The following is a 17,857-nucleotide window of genomic DNA, read 5'->3' on the forward strand; positions in this document are numbered from 1 at the left end:
GTTTCTCATTTCACTCAGGGGCACACGGATCTCTGTCCAGGATTGGTGATATTTTCACTACATATATGATATATTTTATTTGTGTCGCGCTCAATCACAAGTGTGCACAACGAGGCAAGGCAGGGGAACAAAGGAGGACAAAACAACGATCTTACTAGGCCCAGTTATCTTGAGAACATGCAAGTGCAGGGGAGAGGGAAGGGGGAAAGCGTGCAAGGGTGGGGGGAGAAATGGAAAGTGCTGAGCAAGGGATAACAACAACAAATGGTAGTGCAGCCATCAAGGTGGCAAGTGCAGGTGTAGAGCACAGACACAGGTTGTCTGATAAGTGCAGTTAAAGAGACTTTAGGGTTACAGAAGTGTAAGAGCTGCCAGGAGGCAGTGTGGGTGTGTGGCCGGGAGGGCAGGGACCTGGGCCCTAAATCACAAGGTAACCAGGTAAACTGTGCCGAAGCAGACAGATCAGCAGGGGAGGGGGAGAGCGAAGGCAGAAGCAAAGAGAAAGGTATTGAGGTCCTTCCAGAACCGGAGATGGTTCTCCTCAAGTTTCAGAGTGGCAGGGAGGTGTAATAACTTGGAAGCTGATGAACACCCGAACCAACAGGTAAGTTATTAAGTAGGTTTATTGTAGTTCAATTGCCAGGAACAAAACATTGGCATGTCCTATCCAAGTCAGCATACCTCCAACTGCCAGAATCCTCTTCAGATCACAACACACCAACACTCCACTCACACTGACCTCACTACATTCCATGTACAGTGCTGTCATCCCCTCAGCTAGCAAGACACATTACAACACATTTCCCTCCTTTCCTTTATTGAAATCAGAGAAATTGCACACCAAAACCACCACCAGACAAAACCCCCACATGTACGTGTGGCCAGCACATAATGCACCAACTAGTAGCACCACTGGCGACAAGAACTGCCCCCAGAGAACACCAAAACCCCGGACACTACAAGGTAAATCTAGGAAAAAGGAAAGTGCTCCACCAAAAGAATAAGAACCCAACAATACCTACATGGCACCCCCAGAATACAACTGTGCCAATTAGGAAACATGACACCCCATGTCAACCAACACCCAACACCAACTCCAACACCCAACTACAACACCAGTCCTCCCTCCATAAACAAACAGTGAGAAACCCAACGCAATATACTAAGGGCTCTCTCCTCCCAGAACAGAACTGGACAACCTCCGAGAAACAAAAATAACAAACTAAGCACCTCCACCTGTTCCAAGCTGCCCCTTGGAACCTAGGTCCTGCCACGACCCAGCGTCCACATGAAAAACTACCTAACAATCCACATCCCTCAGTGCACAAACCTCCTTCCGTCCTAGTATGCCCCCTAGGACACCAGGGCTGCCACCCCCGGGCACGAACCACACAGCTCAACAGAGCAACAACAAGCACAACAACGCAAAACAGTTCACCACAGCACCCCTAAGGGTACCACAACACCACAAAAACCCAGAACAATCGAGAACACAACCCGCAAGAATGCGGAAACACAACCAGTACCAACCACCTAAACCAGACACACACCAACACACACCAACCACCACAGACCCCTGGTCCAGCCTACTGCAAAGCGCAGTACACCTACTACTACCTAGGACCCCAGATCCAGCCTGCTGCCACCCGCAGCACACCACTCCATACCTTGGACCCCAGGTCCCGCCTACTGCCACCCGCAGCACACCACTCCATACCATGGACCCCAGGTCCAGCAGCTGCACGAACGCAGGACACCACACTACTAACCTTGGACCCCTGGTCCAACCACCTGCAAAACAGCAGGACCCTTCACCAACATGGGACCTACCCAATGGCCCCACCTTGCAGGTTGCTATTGGAACCCCAAACAGAGGCACACTGAAACAATAGCACACCTCACATACACTCACGATAAGGATTGAGTCACCTCCACACTCCGTATGCACCTTCACACACCATATTCATAACTGCAAAAAAGATAACGTTGTACTGCATACGCATATTCAGTGCTACAAAAGATTACAGATAACATAACTGAACAAATAGGATTAGAAATGCTTAAAAGCACCTTGGTTTGAAATCACTGCCCGATGAACTACCAATACCCGCGGGCACCCCCACCCACGAGTCCATCCAAACCCAAGGTGGAACCCATCCTGTAAATAGAACATTGTTAGTCCTTAAGCACATTAATCAAGACGCCACAACTGATCAGAAAATGTGAGTGCCCCCACCCACAAGTCAATATCCCAAACGTTCAGTCCACCTGGAAGAAATTGTTATTCACCAAAAATACGTAGCAATTTTTTAGCACATTAACACAACAGCAAAACATTAAACAGCTCTCACTCACCAGAGACTTGCATACCACAATCACGACCCTAACAAACAGCCACTTACACTAATACCAACATCCAGCACGCGTATCCACACTAACTCACACGGGCCCACAACAATCCACTCACACAGTAACCCGACACAGCCGGCACATGAAACATATAGCAATTCACAAGAGATTAATGTTCCCAGAGGCAGAGACGATTCCGCTCATGGCAGCAGACCGCAGTGATCCAATCTCCACTGCTTCCCAGCCTGCGCAGCACACAACACCAGTTACAGGGCACAGGAAAATCCTAATCTGTATTTGCCCAAACGGACCTGCAGCAATCTGACACCCGTACTGCAGCAACCCGAACCTGCGGCTCCGAACATGAGCCTCCCATGCAGGCGGGTCTGCTCGACTGACAACCCGCATCGTCCCAAATGCATGAATCGCCATGATAGTGCTTCGTGATCACTATGACCCACAACACTTGCGAGCACTGTTCCTGGATCATCGACCAGCGTCCTGCATAACAACGCAGAACAGGCAACTCATTCAAACTCCCTTCCGCGTTCCAGCTCCTCACGCTGGAACGTATGATGATGACGGACCAACGTCATCATTTTACTCGATACTGAGCAGGAGACACATCGCGGGTCCCTGAAACACTGGGGACACGCTTCCCAATACATGGGGACGTAGCATGAGTCAGTTCGGAACCCTCCATACTTGCTAGAGCTGCCGCCCGACAACAACGCATCCAATGCGGCTTCGACATCGCTGCACCAGTTGCTCATGCTGTTTCCAGGCACAGCGCCTCCCAGACATACCGGACACTGGCACGTCTCTGGCGGCTCCTCCCGGCAGCTCGGATGCAGCTGCACCGACAAATCCCGCTGTTTACAATCCACACCACCTCCGTGGCAGAGCGTACAGTGCCGCTTCTCCTGGTGACGCTCCCAGCACATGGAAAACGCCCGCAGCATGCTGGGCCGAGCACTAGGCACAGTCCACACTTCACCCGACTGTACCGGTTACCCGGTTGGAGAACAATTTCAACTCCTTCACCACCAGCGTCCACCATGCGACACTCCTACCCGCACACTGACAAGTGTGCCAAACAGCTGCCCATAACACCCCCAGGACCACCTGGTCGCTGGGCGAAGCGGCTTCTGGGCAACAGGGTCAAACAGCACTGCACCCCAACCTGAGTGCCGACCCAGCTCCACCTTCAGCACCACCCGGCCTGCTGAAGAATCTTAGGCAGCCCAATTAAAACACCTCAGGCTCCAACTTGCTGTGAACTTGGCATATGGACATGAATTCACAGGAGGGCAATGTTTTCCTGTTTCTGAACTGTCCCCTCCTCAACAGAGATTCCACCTTTGTCGCCAGTGTAATAACTTGGAAGTTGATGAACACCCGAACCAGCAGGTAAGTTATTAAGTAAGTTTATTGTAGTTCAATTGACAGGAACAAAACATTGGCATGTCCTATCCAAGTCAGCATACCTCCAACTGCCAAGCATAGAATCCTCTTCAGATCACAACACACCAACACTCCACTCACACTGACCTCACTACATTCCATGTACAGTGATGTCATCCCCTCAGCTAGCAAGACACATTACAACAGGAGACTGTTCCAGAGGGGGCCCCAGCCGAGCTAACAGATCTACCCCCAACTCATTGCTTGGAGAAGCGACTGACCCTGAGGGAGCTGGAGGTGGAGGAATGAAGAGCTCGAGAGGGAAGGTATTTACGGAGGGAGAGTGGAAGGTATTTTGGATCCAGGCCCTAGAAAGCCTTATGGACAATGCAATGGGTCTTGAATTTAATCCTTGCAGCAACTGGGAGCCAATGAAGAGATTTCAGAGCTGGAGAGATACGATCCCAGGGATTGAGGCCAAAGACAAGTCTCGCAGTCCTGTTCTGGATGAGTTGCAGAGGGCAGAGAGTAGAAGCAGGCAGATTTAGAAAGAGACTGTTGCAGTAGTCCAGCCTGGAGAGAACCAGATTTCTAGAGACAGTAAGCGTCTAGGGAAAGGAGAGGAAATGAAGAATACCTCTGAGGAGGTGCAGTTGGTAGTTTGACTTCTTAGAGACGTCAGAGATGTGAGGAGAAAATGAGAGTGTGGAGTCGAGGATGTCCCCGAGGTTCTTAGCCTCACAGGTGGGAGCAGGAAGAGGGCCAAGGGAGGCCGGCCAGAGAGTGACAGGAAAGGAGGGTGCAGGTGTGCCAATGAGGAGAATCTCATATCTAATGATAATCGTCATAGGGTGCGGAAGGTGGAGTACTTGCCGAGAGGCATTTCTGATCAAACGCCACTCCTGTTGGAGTGGGTCCTTAGGAGGAAGAGACTGCAGGGGATGTGGTGGCTAAACACCCATCACCAGATGTCACCAGGCATAGAAGAAGCACTGGGAGAGGCCACCAAGAGAACAAGGGCACAGTGGCCATTGCAGTGGCCTTGTGGGAATCCTGTAAAACCGATTTGCATGGAGTGGCAGTGACAGAGATGAACAAAAAAGCCAGGGAGAAGCTACAACACATGAACAAGGCGGAACGCAAGGGTGAAGGAACTAGAAGAAGGGTGCAAAGGATGACTCGAATAACTCGTCACTGAGGCATAGGGACCTTTGTGCAGCCCAAGATAAACTCAGGGTACTATCTTTTGATCAAGCAAAGCACTCGATTTGGTTAGGGGGAGGGTAAGGATGGGAGATTGTTGGTAGGAGATGGGTGATAGATGGATTTTGGTTGTAAGGGACGCTACGGAGACCCTGTGAGTGGAACATCAAGATATCGAAAATATCTTTCTGGACTTCTAAGTTAATATTAATGTTAAAGGATATTTGTACCGTGCACTATAACCACCTTCTATGCAAAACTATATTCTGCGGCGCCGGGAAGGGACGAGACTGCAGTGAGTGAAGATGTGGATGCCATTCCCTTGAAAAAACTGTTGGCCAAACAAAGGGATACCTTAGAGACGGATCTAAGTTTATCGAAAAGAGTATGCAACAACTGCATATAAAGCAGTGGAAGGCCAACGAATCCAGACCTATCTCCCTCCTGAAGGGAAAGTCAAGATTTTGGCCAAGGCATTGCCCAACATGTTTGGTTCCTGTGGATCAAATGAGCCAGGACTGTAAACGGTTTCATGCCGGGTAGGTTGACGTGCCACAATCTAGGCAGACTGTTTGGGGTGGTTAAATAAGTGGCTGGGCTACCTCGTAGAAATAATGCAATACTATCCTTGTGTTCCAACAATGTCTTTGACCCGATCAAATGAAGGTATCTGTGGGAGGTCTTGGCAAAGATGGACTTTGGCCCAAAGATTATTCGGTTGGTACGGGCGAGAGCGTGGGTGAAAGGGTTTCTTTGGGGCTGTGTCCTTTGCAATGTGGGACAAGGCAAGGGTGTCCATACTCCTCTCTCCCATTCACTCTCCTAATTGAACCATTGGCAGAGGCTGTAAGAGGGTATATGTTGTTCATGGGTCTTGAATAGCCAGGAAGCCACATGGTTGAGATATCCCTCTTTGTGGATGATATCCTGCTATATGCAAGCAACCATGAAACCTCAGTGCCTAGGGTGGGAGAGTTATTGTGGGAATTTGGCTCATACAGTGGTCTGCATGTCAGTTAGGAAAAATCTGTATATTATGTACTTACAGGGGAAAGTGAGGACCATGTTCCTTGTGTGGTGATTCCTACCAGAGAACCATTCAATACCTAGGGTTCAATATTTCAGGAACTAGGAAAGAGTTTTTTAAGCTCAATTGGGACATGGTGGTAGTCAACTTTCTCAGGGATTTGTGAAGGCATCATGAAGTAGACGCATACAACAGTTTCAAGTTTTAACTCACAAAGTTTTATTAACTTAAATGTCAGGATGGAGTAAGGCCTAAGTTGCCCTATGCTAATGTGGGATTTCCCTACCTAAGGAAAACTAAGGATAGTGCAACTCAAAAGTTGGTCTGAGGCAAAAACCTATACTTGCCCTCACAATTAACAGCATACAATGTGTAGGGATGTCCGCATCAAAATGAATGGTGAAAGTAAAATTCTGTGCTTCTTCCAGCTCTTTGCTTGTTATCAGCTTCCCCTTCCCCAGTTCAAAACCGTTCACAAAGTATTGGGGTTTCCTTCTTGAGAGTTCAAATCTTCCAGCTCTTTAAAAACAGCACAATTCTTTGGGACACTTACAACACTTTTGTCATCAGTACTTTTCACTGCTTCTCATAAATAGTTCTGTCGCTTGACTTCAAAATCACTTGTACGACTGTTGCAAAACACCAGCTTCTTTACAGTTACTTTCATTGGCTTTTTCCAAAAGGGGGCCACTCAGTATAGGCACAGTTGTCTGACCACACTGTCCACCCATTATAGGTCACGCAACCGGTACCCCTTCTTATCTTCTTTTCATCAACAGATGTCCACTGCTTACTTTTGACAGTGAAGTGTGTTCCTTTCATCATGATTACTCTCTCAACACTTTACCAGGGCTTGATTGTCCACCATTCACGTTATTACACTTTCTGTACTCTTCTGGCTCTTGCCAATACAGGTTTCCTCTTAACCTGCAGATCCTTGAACACTTTGAGCTTTTGTCAATACTTGTTTCTTCTCCTATACCCTTCTTGGGTTTCTATTGGCTTTGCTAACACTTGCATCTCAAACAGTTAGTTCTGTGGCATTTGCTACTTGTACCACCTTGCTTTGATTCCATTCAGAAATGCTCATGACTTGCTTTTACTTGGTGCAGCATTCATGAATACTTATAATTCCTCTCAGTTTGTTCGTTATGCAGAATCGTCTGTTTTGGAATTCCAAAGTGTTTGTAACTACTTTCAATTCATTTGAGATTTAAAGGCACTTGTTTCAGCATACAAACGTGTTTAAGACAATTTCCAGTTTGTTCGATATTCCGAAAATTCTTGTTTCAGGTTCCCAGAGCGCTCCGGTATGAGTGGTCCCTGTTTCCATTCACTGGCTTCATGCACCAGCTCCCCTCAGCCTCGTTCCATTCCTTGTTCTGTGCTCAGCTTCCAATATGTCCAATCTTCCGTTGCAGAGGTCAGAGAGAGCACCTCTCATGCTCCTGGAGGTCCATGGCGACCGGAGTGCTTCGGCACCCCACAGCTCCTGCTGCTTGCTCCTGACATGGAGAGTGTGCAGGACTTCCAGACCCTCTCTTGGCCAGCTGTGGCCCCATTGTCCCTTGTTCCTGCTTGGCACGGCTTCCAGCACCTGTGTCTTCCGCTCTTGTTTCTCCAGCTGGCTCAAAGCTCCAGTCTGCTGTCCCACCCCCCCCATGTGCTGTGCAGCTTGCATTTCTATATCTATTAGGCTTGTTATCCAGTTGCCTGACCATAGTAGCACTCATTAACTGGACATGCCTGGCTAAAATCCTCCATAGCCCTCTTCTTCGTCTCAACACCAAAATGGTGTTTGGGGAAGTTTGCCATAAAGGAAGTGTGCATAACTCTGTGTTGGCTGCTCCTCATCTTGGTACTTGGCTGATAGGTGTCTGTATTAACAATATGCGGTTTATATGTGTTTGTATTAACAATTAACAGTATGTTCTCATACTAACATCTCCCGCTCACTCCCCAACATTCTAAGTAATCACTGCTGGTTACACCCCCCCCAGCCAGGCGTTCTCCTCAGGCCTAACGCAGCCAGTCGGACTGGATAAATCCTGCCAGAACGAACACATACCCCTGATCTCAACCACCACACCTAACGCTAAGAAGCAGCTATTTCACGTATACCGCACCAGCTGCACACATACCCGGTGCGCACATGCGCCGTTGACTCTCCCTACTCTCTCTACTGACCTGAACTTCGGTTCCCAAGGGCGTTTAACCTACCAGGGCCTTCAGACCATACCAATGGTATATAAGGTGCTATATAAATGCAAATAACAGAACATAACATAACATGACATATGAGGCTGATATGTGTTTATCTCACCCAACTGAGGATGTGTCCTCCGTCCCGGTGTTGAGATGGTGTTTCTGGGGGATTTTTTGGGGGGAGAAAAGGGGAAGGGTTAACAGTAGCCTACAAAGGCTTGAGGGGTAGAAGGTTAATTTAGAACAGGCAATAAGGGATACCATTTCTCACATAAGGATGTACTCACCTCACTCTCCAAGTTCCCTCCACCCAGGTGATCCTCCCTTGCATATCCAACCTGAGGGTCAGGATCCAAAAGCGATAGCCACTTGAGAGGAGGATCGGGAGGGAAAAGAGGTGAGGATGCCCTCAGGTTCCTCACAGATGTTGAGTGGTGGGTGGATCTTCTGTTATTACACCTAGGCAAGGTGTCCCTTTTCAAGATAAAGGTCTTTCCCAAGTTCTTGTATTTTAGGCAAGCTACTCTGTTCGAGATACCTTTGTCAGATTTTGACATGTTGGACAGAGGACTCAGGAAGATGCTGTGGGGCTCAACCATCCCCAGTATAGCTCTGGACACATTAAATAATTCTATTTGGGACTTCAAGATGGCAGCCAGAGTAAGTAGATGTGTGTAAGCGCCTCTCCCGCCAGGCCGCAACAGCAAGCAGAAACAATAAAGCTAGGGAGAAGTGTTAATGCACATGAGCCCCCGTGGGATCTGACAACTGGGAGAGCAGCATAATCCCAAAGAGAGAAGTGACAAGGACCGGGAGAAACAGAGAGCTGACACCAGGACCTCGAGTAACATAAACAAGTGAGGAAGTAAGGCCCACCCGACTCCACTCGATCGAGGACCTCACGAAAAAGAGGGACAGGGGAATCCGACTCCGGCCGGGAGAAGCGGCGGAGGGCACAACGGGGTGGAAAGCAGACCCCTTGAACCAGAACAGAGGGAAGGGAATGGGCCCACCAGCGTTAACAACATCAAGCCCAAACAGGCTGGGAGCAAGAAGTGTCAGAAAGGACAGCTGCGGCAAATGGAACGGCGGACCGCAGAATCGAAATGCTGAGGCGCAGAATCGAAATACTGAGGGGAGAGATGCCGTGCCCAGGCCCCCGACAGCAGAAGAGGTCCCCCCCCCCCGGTCGGAGCAGCAACTGATCGGGAAACCGGAGAGGAGGAGGATAATACACCGCAAAATGGCCCAGAGAAGAACAGAACAGAAGAGAAGCTGCCCATACGAGACTCAGGAGCAGGGTGCGGCAGCAGATGGACTAAGGAGGAGGACCGGAATATTGGGACAGCCACCGACAATGGGAGTTAAGAAGGTACAGCGCCCATCCAAAAACCCTAGCCCCCCCAACCCCTCCACCCCGGATCACACAGTGTATTTCACTATGAGATTGAAGTGGCCCACCTCCGTACCCCCTACCCTCCAGGGGCCACAGAACAGAAACATACCCAATCCATGACATCGCATGGATGGGAGAAGTAGCAGGAAGCTACAAATAAACAGGGGGCAGCCACAGCAATGCAGCGAGGTCTAGAGAACGTGGGGTGCCATATATAGACCCCAAACAGAATCCTGAATAATGCAACATACGTTGGTCGCACAATAGGGGCCAAATCATTACAAACCCAGCATGGGAGGGTCATTTTCATAGGGGGAGAAGGCACTAATGGGGACAATCAGCAAGAACACCAGTCTCCCACCACGGGTAACAGAGCTCTGCCTAATGTTTGGGGAGTAAGGGGATAAGCAAGATTTACACAGTAAGCAGGCAATGCCACGGAGGGCTTGACACCCTCCCAGAAACGCAGGCAAGCCAATACCCTACCAAAGGGGAGATCACACTACAGTGCACTGGGCTTCTTCCCCCGGTACTAAAAGGACGATAAACACTTTAGCAGGGACGCAAGCGGACACCATAGGAGTGGCCCAGACCATCACCCACATGCAAAAGAGCGGGCAACACAAAGTAGAGCGGATCATGCCCGTATCCACTCACGGGGCAAGAGGATGTTGACACAAGGAGAGGAAGATAAGGATCAGCCACTACACCAACACCTCCATTCATGCAGAACCACCTGGTGGGGAAAACAAGAGAAAGTCTCCCTTAGAAAGAAGAATTTACCCCCCACCCTGCCAGGGGAAGACCAGAGCAGCAAAAAGATCCCAGGACAGCAGGAGTCGCACTATCCAATGGTCAGTTTGCAGCCCAGGAAGGGACCAATCCCGGAGTTCACCAACTGGAGTCCAAGTGGGGTTTAGGATCCCCCACAAAGTTTTCCCTGAGTTCTCTGAGGGTCGGGTGCGATGGGCAGTACGCTCTAGCAGTATTAGGAACCCGGACCCTCTTCTGGGCTGTTAAGGGGTTGGGGATGTTTCAACAAGTTGGGGAAGGTAGGGCGGGGGGGTGAAGGGATGGGAGGAGGGCAAGGGATGCCGGGGGGGGAGGGGAAGCTGGAAATAGGTAAAGGAGAAGGGATGGTATGGAAAGACCAGAGATTGAAGGGATAAAAATCCTTACTCTCAATGTTAGGGGCATGAACACCCAGATAAAAAGAAAGAAAATAGAAAACCTACTACATAGGGGGAAATTCGATATCCTATTGTGACAGGAGACATATGTAAGGACTAAGAACAAGGGGAAAATTCACCTGCGAGGCTAGAACCACATACTCCAAGCTAATGCGGAAGAGAAGAGGGCGGGGGTGATCCTAGCATTTCATAAAAACCTGAGAGTACACGTACACGACACTTTTGCGGATAATGCAGGGAGATACATATTTGCTAATGTCTCCCTAGAAGGCCACCCAATAAACATTGGCATCAATATATGCCCCGCATACGAGCCAAGATAGATGATTCCTGAGGGACACTCTAGATAAATTGGAAAGGTATGCAACCGGGAAAATGGTACTGGTAGGCGATCTAAAACTCACCTGGCAACCCAATTTAAACATAAGTGGGAACAGAACACGGAGACAAGGGGCTCCATCAAAGAATCTCTGCTGCAAAGTGGAAACGCTGACATTACGTTATGTATGGCGGGAGAAAATGGGCCAACAAAATGGGTTTACACATTTTTCACACGTCCATCAGATGATGTCCAGAATAGATTGCATCTGGGCATCCTCTAGCCTCATGGGGAAAATACAAGGGATAGAACGAGGCCCTATATCGATATCAAATCACACCCCACTCTGGGTGGAAGTCCCCCTGGCGGGTAAGAACACGGGGCTGTGGCGGTCGAAACTCCCAGCAGACCCTGTACTGGGAAATATGGTTAAAGAGAAAATCGTAGAATACTTTATCCTCAATTACGCCACAGATACGTCACAGGAAACAGTCTGGGAAGCATTTAAGGCGGTCATGAGGGGCCAGCTGATTGCTCTTAAAGCTACAAGAGAAAAATAAAAGTATCAATGGGAAAAGAGCTAGAGGGAAAACTCGGAGACATTCAGGCAGAGATCACACGGAACCCCACAAACAACTTGAAAAAGGCACTGAGACATGTCCAGGGCCAACTGGAAACACTACGTACGAAACGGGCAGAGAAGAACATCTCATACCTTAAACATTGGTACTATACAAAGACAAACAAAGCCAATAAATTCTTAGCTAGACAAATGACACTCGCAAACGATACAAGGAATCAAAGGCAAACAGGGCATAATACAAACCCGAACAGAAGCTTTGGGGGAAATCTTCAAAGATTTCTACCAGACACTTTACACATCGGACAAGACCCCTATCTGAACACAATAACAATCCCGCAGATCACTGAACTCGAAAGACAACAGTTAGAGGAAGATATAAAAATAGAGCAGGTGAAGAAGGCTATCTTAGAACTGCCCTTGAATAAAGCCCCGGACCCGGACGGCTTTACGGCAATCTTTTGCAGGAAGTATATGGAAATACTGACCCTGATTCTAACCAACCTATTTAACTCATTTAAAGAAACGAGGAACATTACCAATCAATGAATGAGGCCACGGCCCTGGTGTGTCATAAGTCAGGAAAAGATCCGACCCTAGCAGTCTCGTATCTCCCAATAGCACTAACCAACATAAATGCCAAATTGTATACAAAGGTCCTAGCTAACGGACTCACAATCTTGCTCCCCAAAATAATAGGTCATGACCAATCAGGCTTTATCCCAGAACAGCAGACACATAACACTAGACGAATAATGATGGAAAAAATAGGGATGACCCAGACGCCGGCCATACTGCTCTCATTAGACGCGGAAAAAGCATTTGACCGCAGAGAGTGGTCGTTCCTGTTCCGCATTCTGAAGAAAATGGGCTTTGGGGATCAATATATCAAAATGATACAAGCCAATTAGAATACCCCTGGCATACGAGTAGCCATAAATGGAGAGGTAACCGACAAACTGAGGATAACTAGGGGAACTAAACAAGGCTGCCTTCTTTCCCCGCTCCTGTATGCAATATACTTGGAGCCCCTTCTGATTAGAAAAGAATTCTATTTGGGAGGGTGGGCTGAATCTGCCAAACTTGCAGAAATATTTTTCAGCTACTCCGCTGGTGGCAGCAAATTATTGGTTCTTCCTCAGGGTGGGTGCAGTGGGGGGGGGGCATTAACATGGAGAAATCGGGAATGGGGTGGCTTGATCAAGTCCTATACGGCAGAAGATACTCAGTGACGTCCTCCAAACGAGGAGGCTGGTGGCAAAGGTCTAGCATATTCCGATGAGGAAAACTAGGGATGGCGACGAGCTGGTGCTAGATCAGGCTACTTCCCCAGCTCAAAGTAGTTCAGGGATACCTGGGCTGGACTGATAAAGGGGTACAGACAGTGGGGGATGTGGACAAGACAGGGGTCATAAGGCTGTTTCAGGAGCTGAGGCATTCATACAGAATACCTTCCACCATTAATTTTCCAGTGTATGCAGCTAAGACATTCTATCGGTTCACGATTTAGGGAATGGTCTGAGCTTCCTAGGGACTCTTTCCCTAATGAGGCTGGTTGCTACTGAAAAGTTTGAAACAAAACCGATCTCCACGGCCTATACATGGATAGCTAGCACAACGTCAAAACCCTTTACAAGGTTGAGGGAAAGATGGAAGACAGACTTGGGTTCCAGGCTATTGGGAATGTGCCCGGGGTGCTACTAACTGGATAGCCATCGACTAGAGATTAAGGGCCATTCACTACAAGATCTTGTATAGAGTCTACTACACCCCACGAGCACTACATAGAATGGGGAGAAGGAAGAATGATATATGCCCCAAATGCAATGTAGATGTAGGAACGTTATATCCCATAGTCTGGCTGGGAGAAGGGAAACCGGATGCCAAAGGTAGGAGTGGGAGTGGGTGGAGGTTGGGGTAGGGAGCAAGGGGAATAGGGGGTGAGGTGTTTGGTTTTCTTTGAGGGTGGATGCTGTGGAGGAAGGGACAGGTACGTCATATGTTTTGTGTCACTGGTGTTTTTGGACTGCTGCATCAGATCAAAAAATGCAATGAAAGTTGTTATAAAACCAGAATGTTGTTACAGGAGAGGATCACACAGCACCTCCCTAACCACAAAAGCCAAATGAAACATGTCCCCCCACTGTGGTTGGCACGGATTCCTGATTTTGTGTGTAACGGCCCTCCACGTGGCAGCCAATGGGGAGGGGAGAGGCTTAGGGAGAGGTTGTGGATGGGAAGGGGGTAATTAGGAAAACTGGAAAGAGGGTTGGGAAACTTGAATTGATGGAACGGGGAAGCACAGGGAAAAAAATACTCAGCACTGTAATTAAGTGCGCCTGCTACCAGAAAACCTATAACCTGGATACTGTCCGGCATTCCTAGTAACATGCACAACTCTTTTGTGCCTGGAATGCCTGGAGTACGCCTTACTCCTCGTACATGAATTAGCACTTACTCAAGTGAATGCCACATGCAAAACATAATGCACAGAAGAAACACTGTGTGACTAGCATAACACAGACACATTAACATGATTGCCTCTGCATTGGTACGCAACACATGAACACCTTAATGCATGAAATGGTTACAAAAGCTCAGACAGACTAACAAATCTCTTTTGCCCATTCCTGTCCGAGTAGCAATAGCCCCAGCTGTACTCAGGACCTCGGTTTGCTAGAGGTGTATGCTTGTAATCATAATAGGCCAGTGAAGTAAGAGTTATAGGTCCTACTAAATTAGGAAGGCTGTGAAACAACCCCCACCAAAGTGTGCAACAACAGAAAACACATTCACAGGCGTTTTCTTTTCATGAACACTTATATGATGCACGGGCGGGGGGCCTGTAGTGACCTTCTGAGCACTATTGCTGCCTTGCAGAAGTTACGGTATCAATGAGCCTGAATGCCCACCGCCGTTTACTATAGTTTTCAATAAGCGTCTGCTCGCCTGCTGGAGCTACCTCCAGGGAGTTCCCGAACACTGTGCAAAATCCTTGCACGTGCCATGCACTCCTATGAGCCAAAATCACTAGCATCGGACACAGGCGAGGGAGGCACCCTTAACTGCTCCTGAGCTCCACATTGTACGCCACATAGCACGTGACGCACCACGCATCATGGGGAGTATAGTTCCCTCGCGGTCTGGACCATGACATCTGACCACAGAGGCCTCCATAAGCCCCCACCACACCACCATTCCTGACAAAAAACAACTGGTTGCACACTGTAGTCACTTAGGGTTGCTTGCTCCAATTGTTCCTTTAGACCACTGCCTAATTGGGGTATCACATGGGGCAGCAGAGGGACTACAAACGTTAAAGGGTGGTGTGTGGTGCAATCATTGGGCCATTGCAACATTGCCGGTATCCAGGTATTTTGCATACCCTAGGCCAAGAAAATAAACCTGGTCACTGAGCTCAGATAATTACGGTCATACTCAGCCTGCCCAGTTCTGCTGTTATTTAATTTCAAGTTCTTTATCTATACTTATGATTTTTTGGATGAAAGTTGCCAACTTTAAAGCTTTTGGGTGGTATATGCCTTTTGCTTCTATTTATTTATTAGAATGTATACTGTGAAAAGAACATGAATTTTAGTAATACATTTCTTTATGTCACAGATTACATCTTTTTTTTTCCTTTTCCTCAGAGCAAGGCCCATTAGTAGAGCTTTAGACCTTGGAGCAGATATTGTAGTGACTGGGCGATGTGTTGACAGCAGCGTCGTGTTGGGGCCCCTTATACATTGGGTATGGTAACGTTTGTTTATGGATACGTTTCAGTCTTCCTCATAAAATGTGAATGCACTTTACGCATCGTACTTCTATCAGTACTAGCATTCAGATTATTTTACAAGCATTATGTAGGTTTAGCAACATTATAAAATAAGCTAAATGTATTTCTAATGAGATGGTTTAGCAACATTATAAAATGAGCTAAATGTATTTCTAATGAGTTGAGCTATTTATGTTTTTTTCTGTTTTAGCCTGGAAATTACCCTAACTGTTGCATTTCCCTTTTCTGTCCTTTGTTTGCTTTTCTTGTAATTCAAGGCATAGCTGCATGCTGACATGGTGGATGTCTGGATGGGTTTGTGACCTAATAGCGCTCAATCATGATTAATGAATCCCCATGTCAAAGGACCAGTGCACGTGTATCAGTAATCACACTTCTAGGTGTAGTTAGTGCATGTGTCATAGATGGCTTCACAAATCAACTGATAAGTACATTCGGCCAGACCTTGGGGGTTCACTACTGCTCTCTTGACCTCCAGGTGGCTCCACCCTAGTCAAGGTATCCCTATTTCTTACTTTAGTCTCAAGGTGTATATGAATTATGACGTTTAACCATGCGCCACACCTAGATAGAATTGTGAAGATTAGCCACGCATCCCATTCAGATTGAATTGAGAAGATTAACCATGCATCACACTTAGATACAATTTGGAGGTTAGTCATCTTTCACAACAGATAGGTCTGTGTAGATTAGCCACATAAAAGAATTTAACGAGAAGCCAAAGCACTAATCAACCCACTTCTACTTCCTGAAGTACACCACCCAAACATACACGCCCACTGGGCTAGCCAACCTTTACGCTAACGTAAACCCAACACAAGCAACACACACTTATAACAAACAAATCCAGACACTGGACCTTACCCGTACGGACACAACAAGACAATGCACACAACCTTGAACACCTGCCAATCTACACATAAAACAACCCCCACAACACAACAGTTACATAGAAACATTGCAGGCATTGGACCATACCCATACAAATACAACAAGCCAGTGCGCACAACCCTAAATACCAGCAATCTACACAGAAAACACACAGACATACCCAACACAACAGACAGCCACACAGACAACATCCCAGGCATTGGACCTTACCCGTACGGATACAACAGGTCATTGCACGCAACCTATCCATCTGCAAGCAAACACACACATGTGTCAGTTTTTCCTGGTTATGCACATATCCTATCATTCTTTCTTCTAGAAACTGGCCTTGGGTGGTTTTGGTGCGTCATATAAATCAACATAACATAACATCTCTTGATTGGTAACCCCTACTAAGACTAACTTCGCCTCTCTCTCTTGCTCCCTCTTTCTCCCGCGCTCTTGTAGAGGTGCAGCTGCATTCCTCTGCGGGAAACCCCGCCCCCTACCTCCCATATGTTAGAAGCCTGCGATCGTGCAGTGTTTGACACCAGCAGTTGTGCCACTACTGCAGCGTATATTCAAAAGAAGATACCCATTGAGACAACCCTATCGAATGTATCCCCAAAGGGGTACTCCCTTAAAGAATATAAAAGAGAGCAATGAAAGAAGCCTGTGACGTCATAAGAGAGTATGAACGACGTCTCAGGATACTGATTGAAGTGGATGTATGGATCCTACAGAAACTAATAATGAAGTAAAGAATCAAGTGAACTTTTAAATATGAAAAGATTACATGTGCACAAAGTGTTGCAGAGAATCAACTGTTCAATAATTGTACAGATGCTGAAACTCAAGGTAGACTAAGTTATCGTAGAAGCTGGCTATATGTAGTGAGTAGAATGCAGGCCAAGCCGCCATTATATAGAAGCTTGACAACGGTATCATGAATTTTAGTAAGCCAGGATCCATGAGGAGGGGAGAAGAACAACGATGTTGTAGCAAGAATAAGCTGAATCGTGGAGCTGCATGGAAAGGTTGTTTGGCCTGAAGTCAAGACTGAAGCAACAAAGATTGGTTATCTATTCTGAAGAGGAGTGAACCTGCAAGAATTAATCACCTCTTGTTAAGGTGCAGGGAAAGAACAACAAGAGTGCCAAGTTTAATTCGTTTAAGAAATTTTAAACCTGCAAAATGGACCAAATCGTGGTCTCATGTCACGTCGGCCAAGGATGGAAATAGAGATCGAACTGGAATCCCGGAACACAATAGTGAGTGCTCGCACTCCCATATATTCTGAAGACAAGGATACTTTGAAGGCCAAGTTCAAAGACCATTTCCATCGCAGAAGGCATGGGTGATGAGAGATGCTGTGCTAATTGGGTGGGGAGGTAGTGTCATGCCCCAATTCCCTACACCTGGACCTGGGCTTACATGCTGCTAGGTGAACCGTATGTTCCAGACATGGCACAAGCATGCCAACCAATTGGAGTGGTCCATATCACAAAGGACCTTATA

General features: G+C 47.5%; 1 protein-coding gene across 1 annotated transcript in view; it reads left to right on the top strand.

Annotated features, from left to right (window-relative positions):
* Nucleotides 1-17,857, top strand: part of LOC138516300 (uncharacterized) — a 1,253,275-nt gene that overhangs the window by 134,878 nt on the left and 1,100,540 nt on the right. Inside the window, exon 6 of the mRNA XM_069631312.1 lies at nt 15,324-15,423. Within this exon, the coding sequence (XP_069487413.1) occupies nt 15,324-15,423 (100 nt within the window). The remainder of the gene's footprint in view (nt 1-15,323; nt 15,424-17,857) is intronic.

Source organism: Ambystoma mexicanum, chromosome 6q, assembly GCF_040938575.1.
Source record: "Ambystoma mexicanum isolate Mex_15411 chromosome 6q, UKY_AmexF1_1, whole genome shotgun sequence".
Classification (NCBI taxonomy): domain Eukaryota; kingdom Metazoa; phylum Chordata; class Amphibia; order Caudata; family Ambystomatidae; genus Ambystoma; species Ambystoma mexicanum.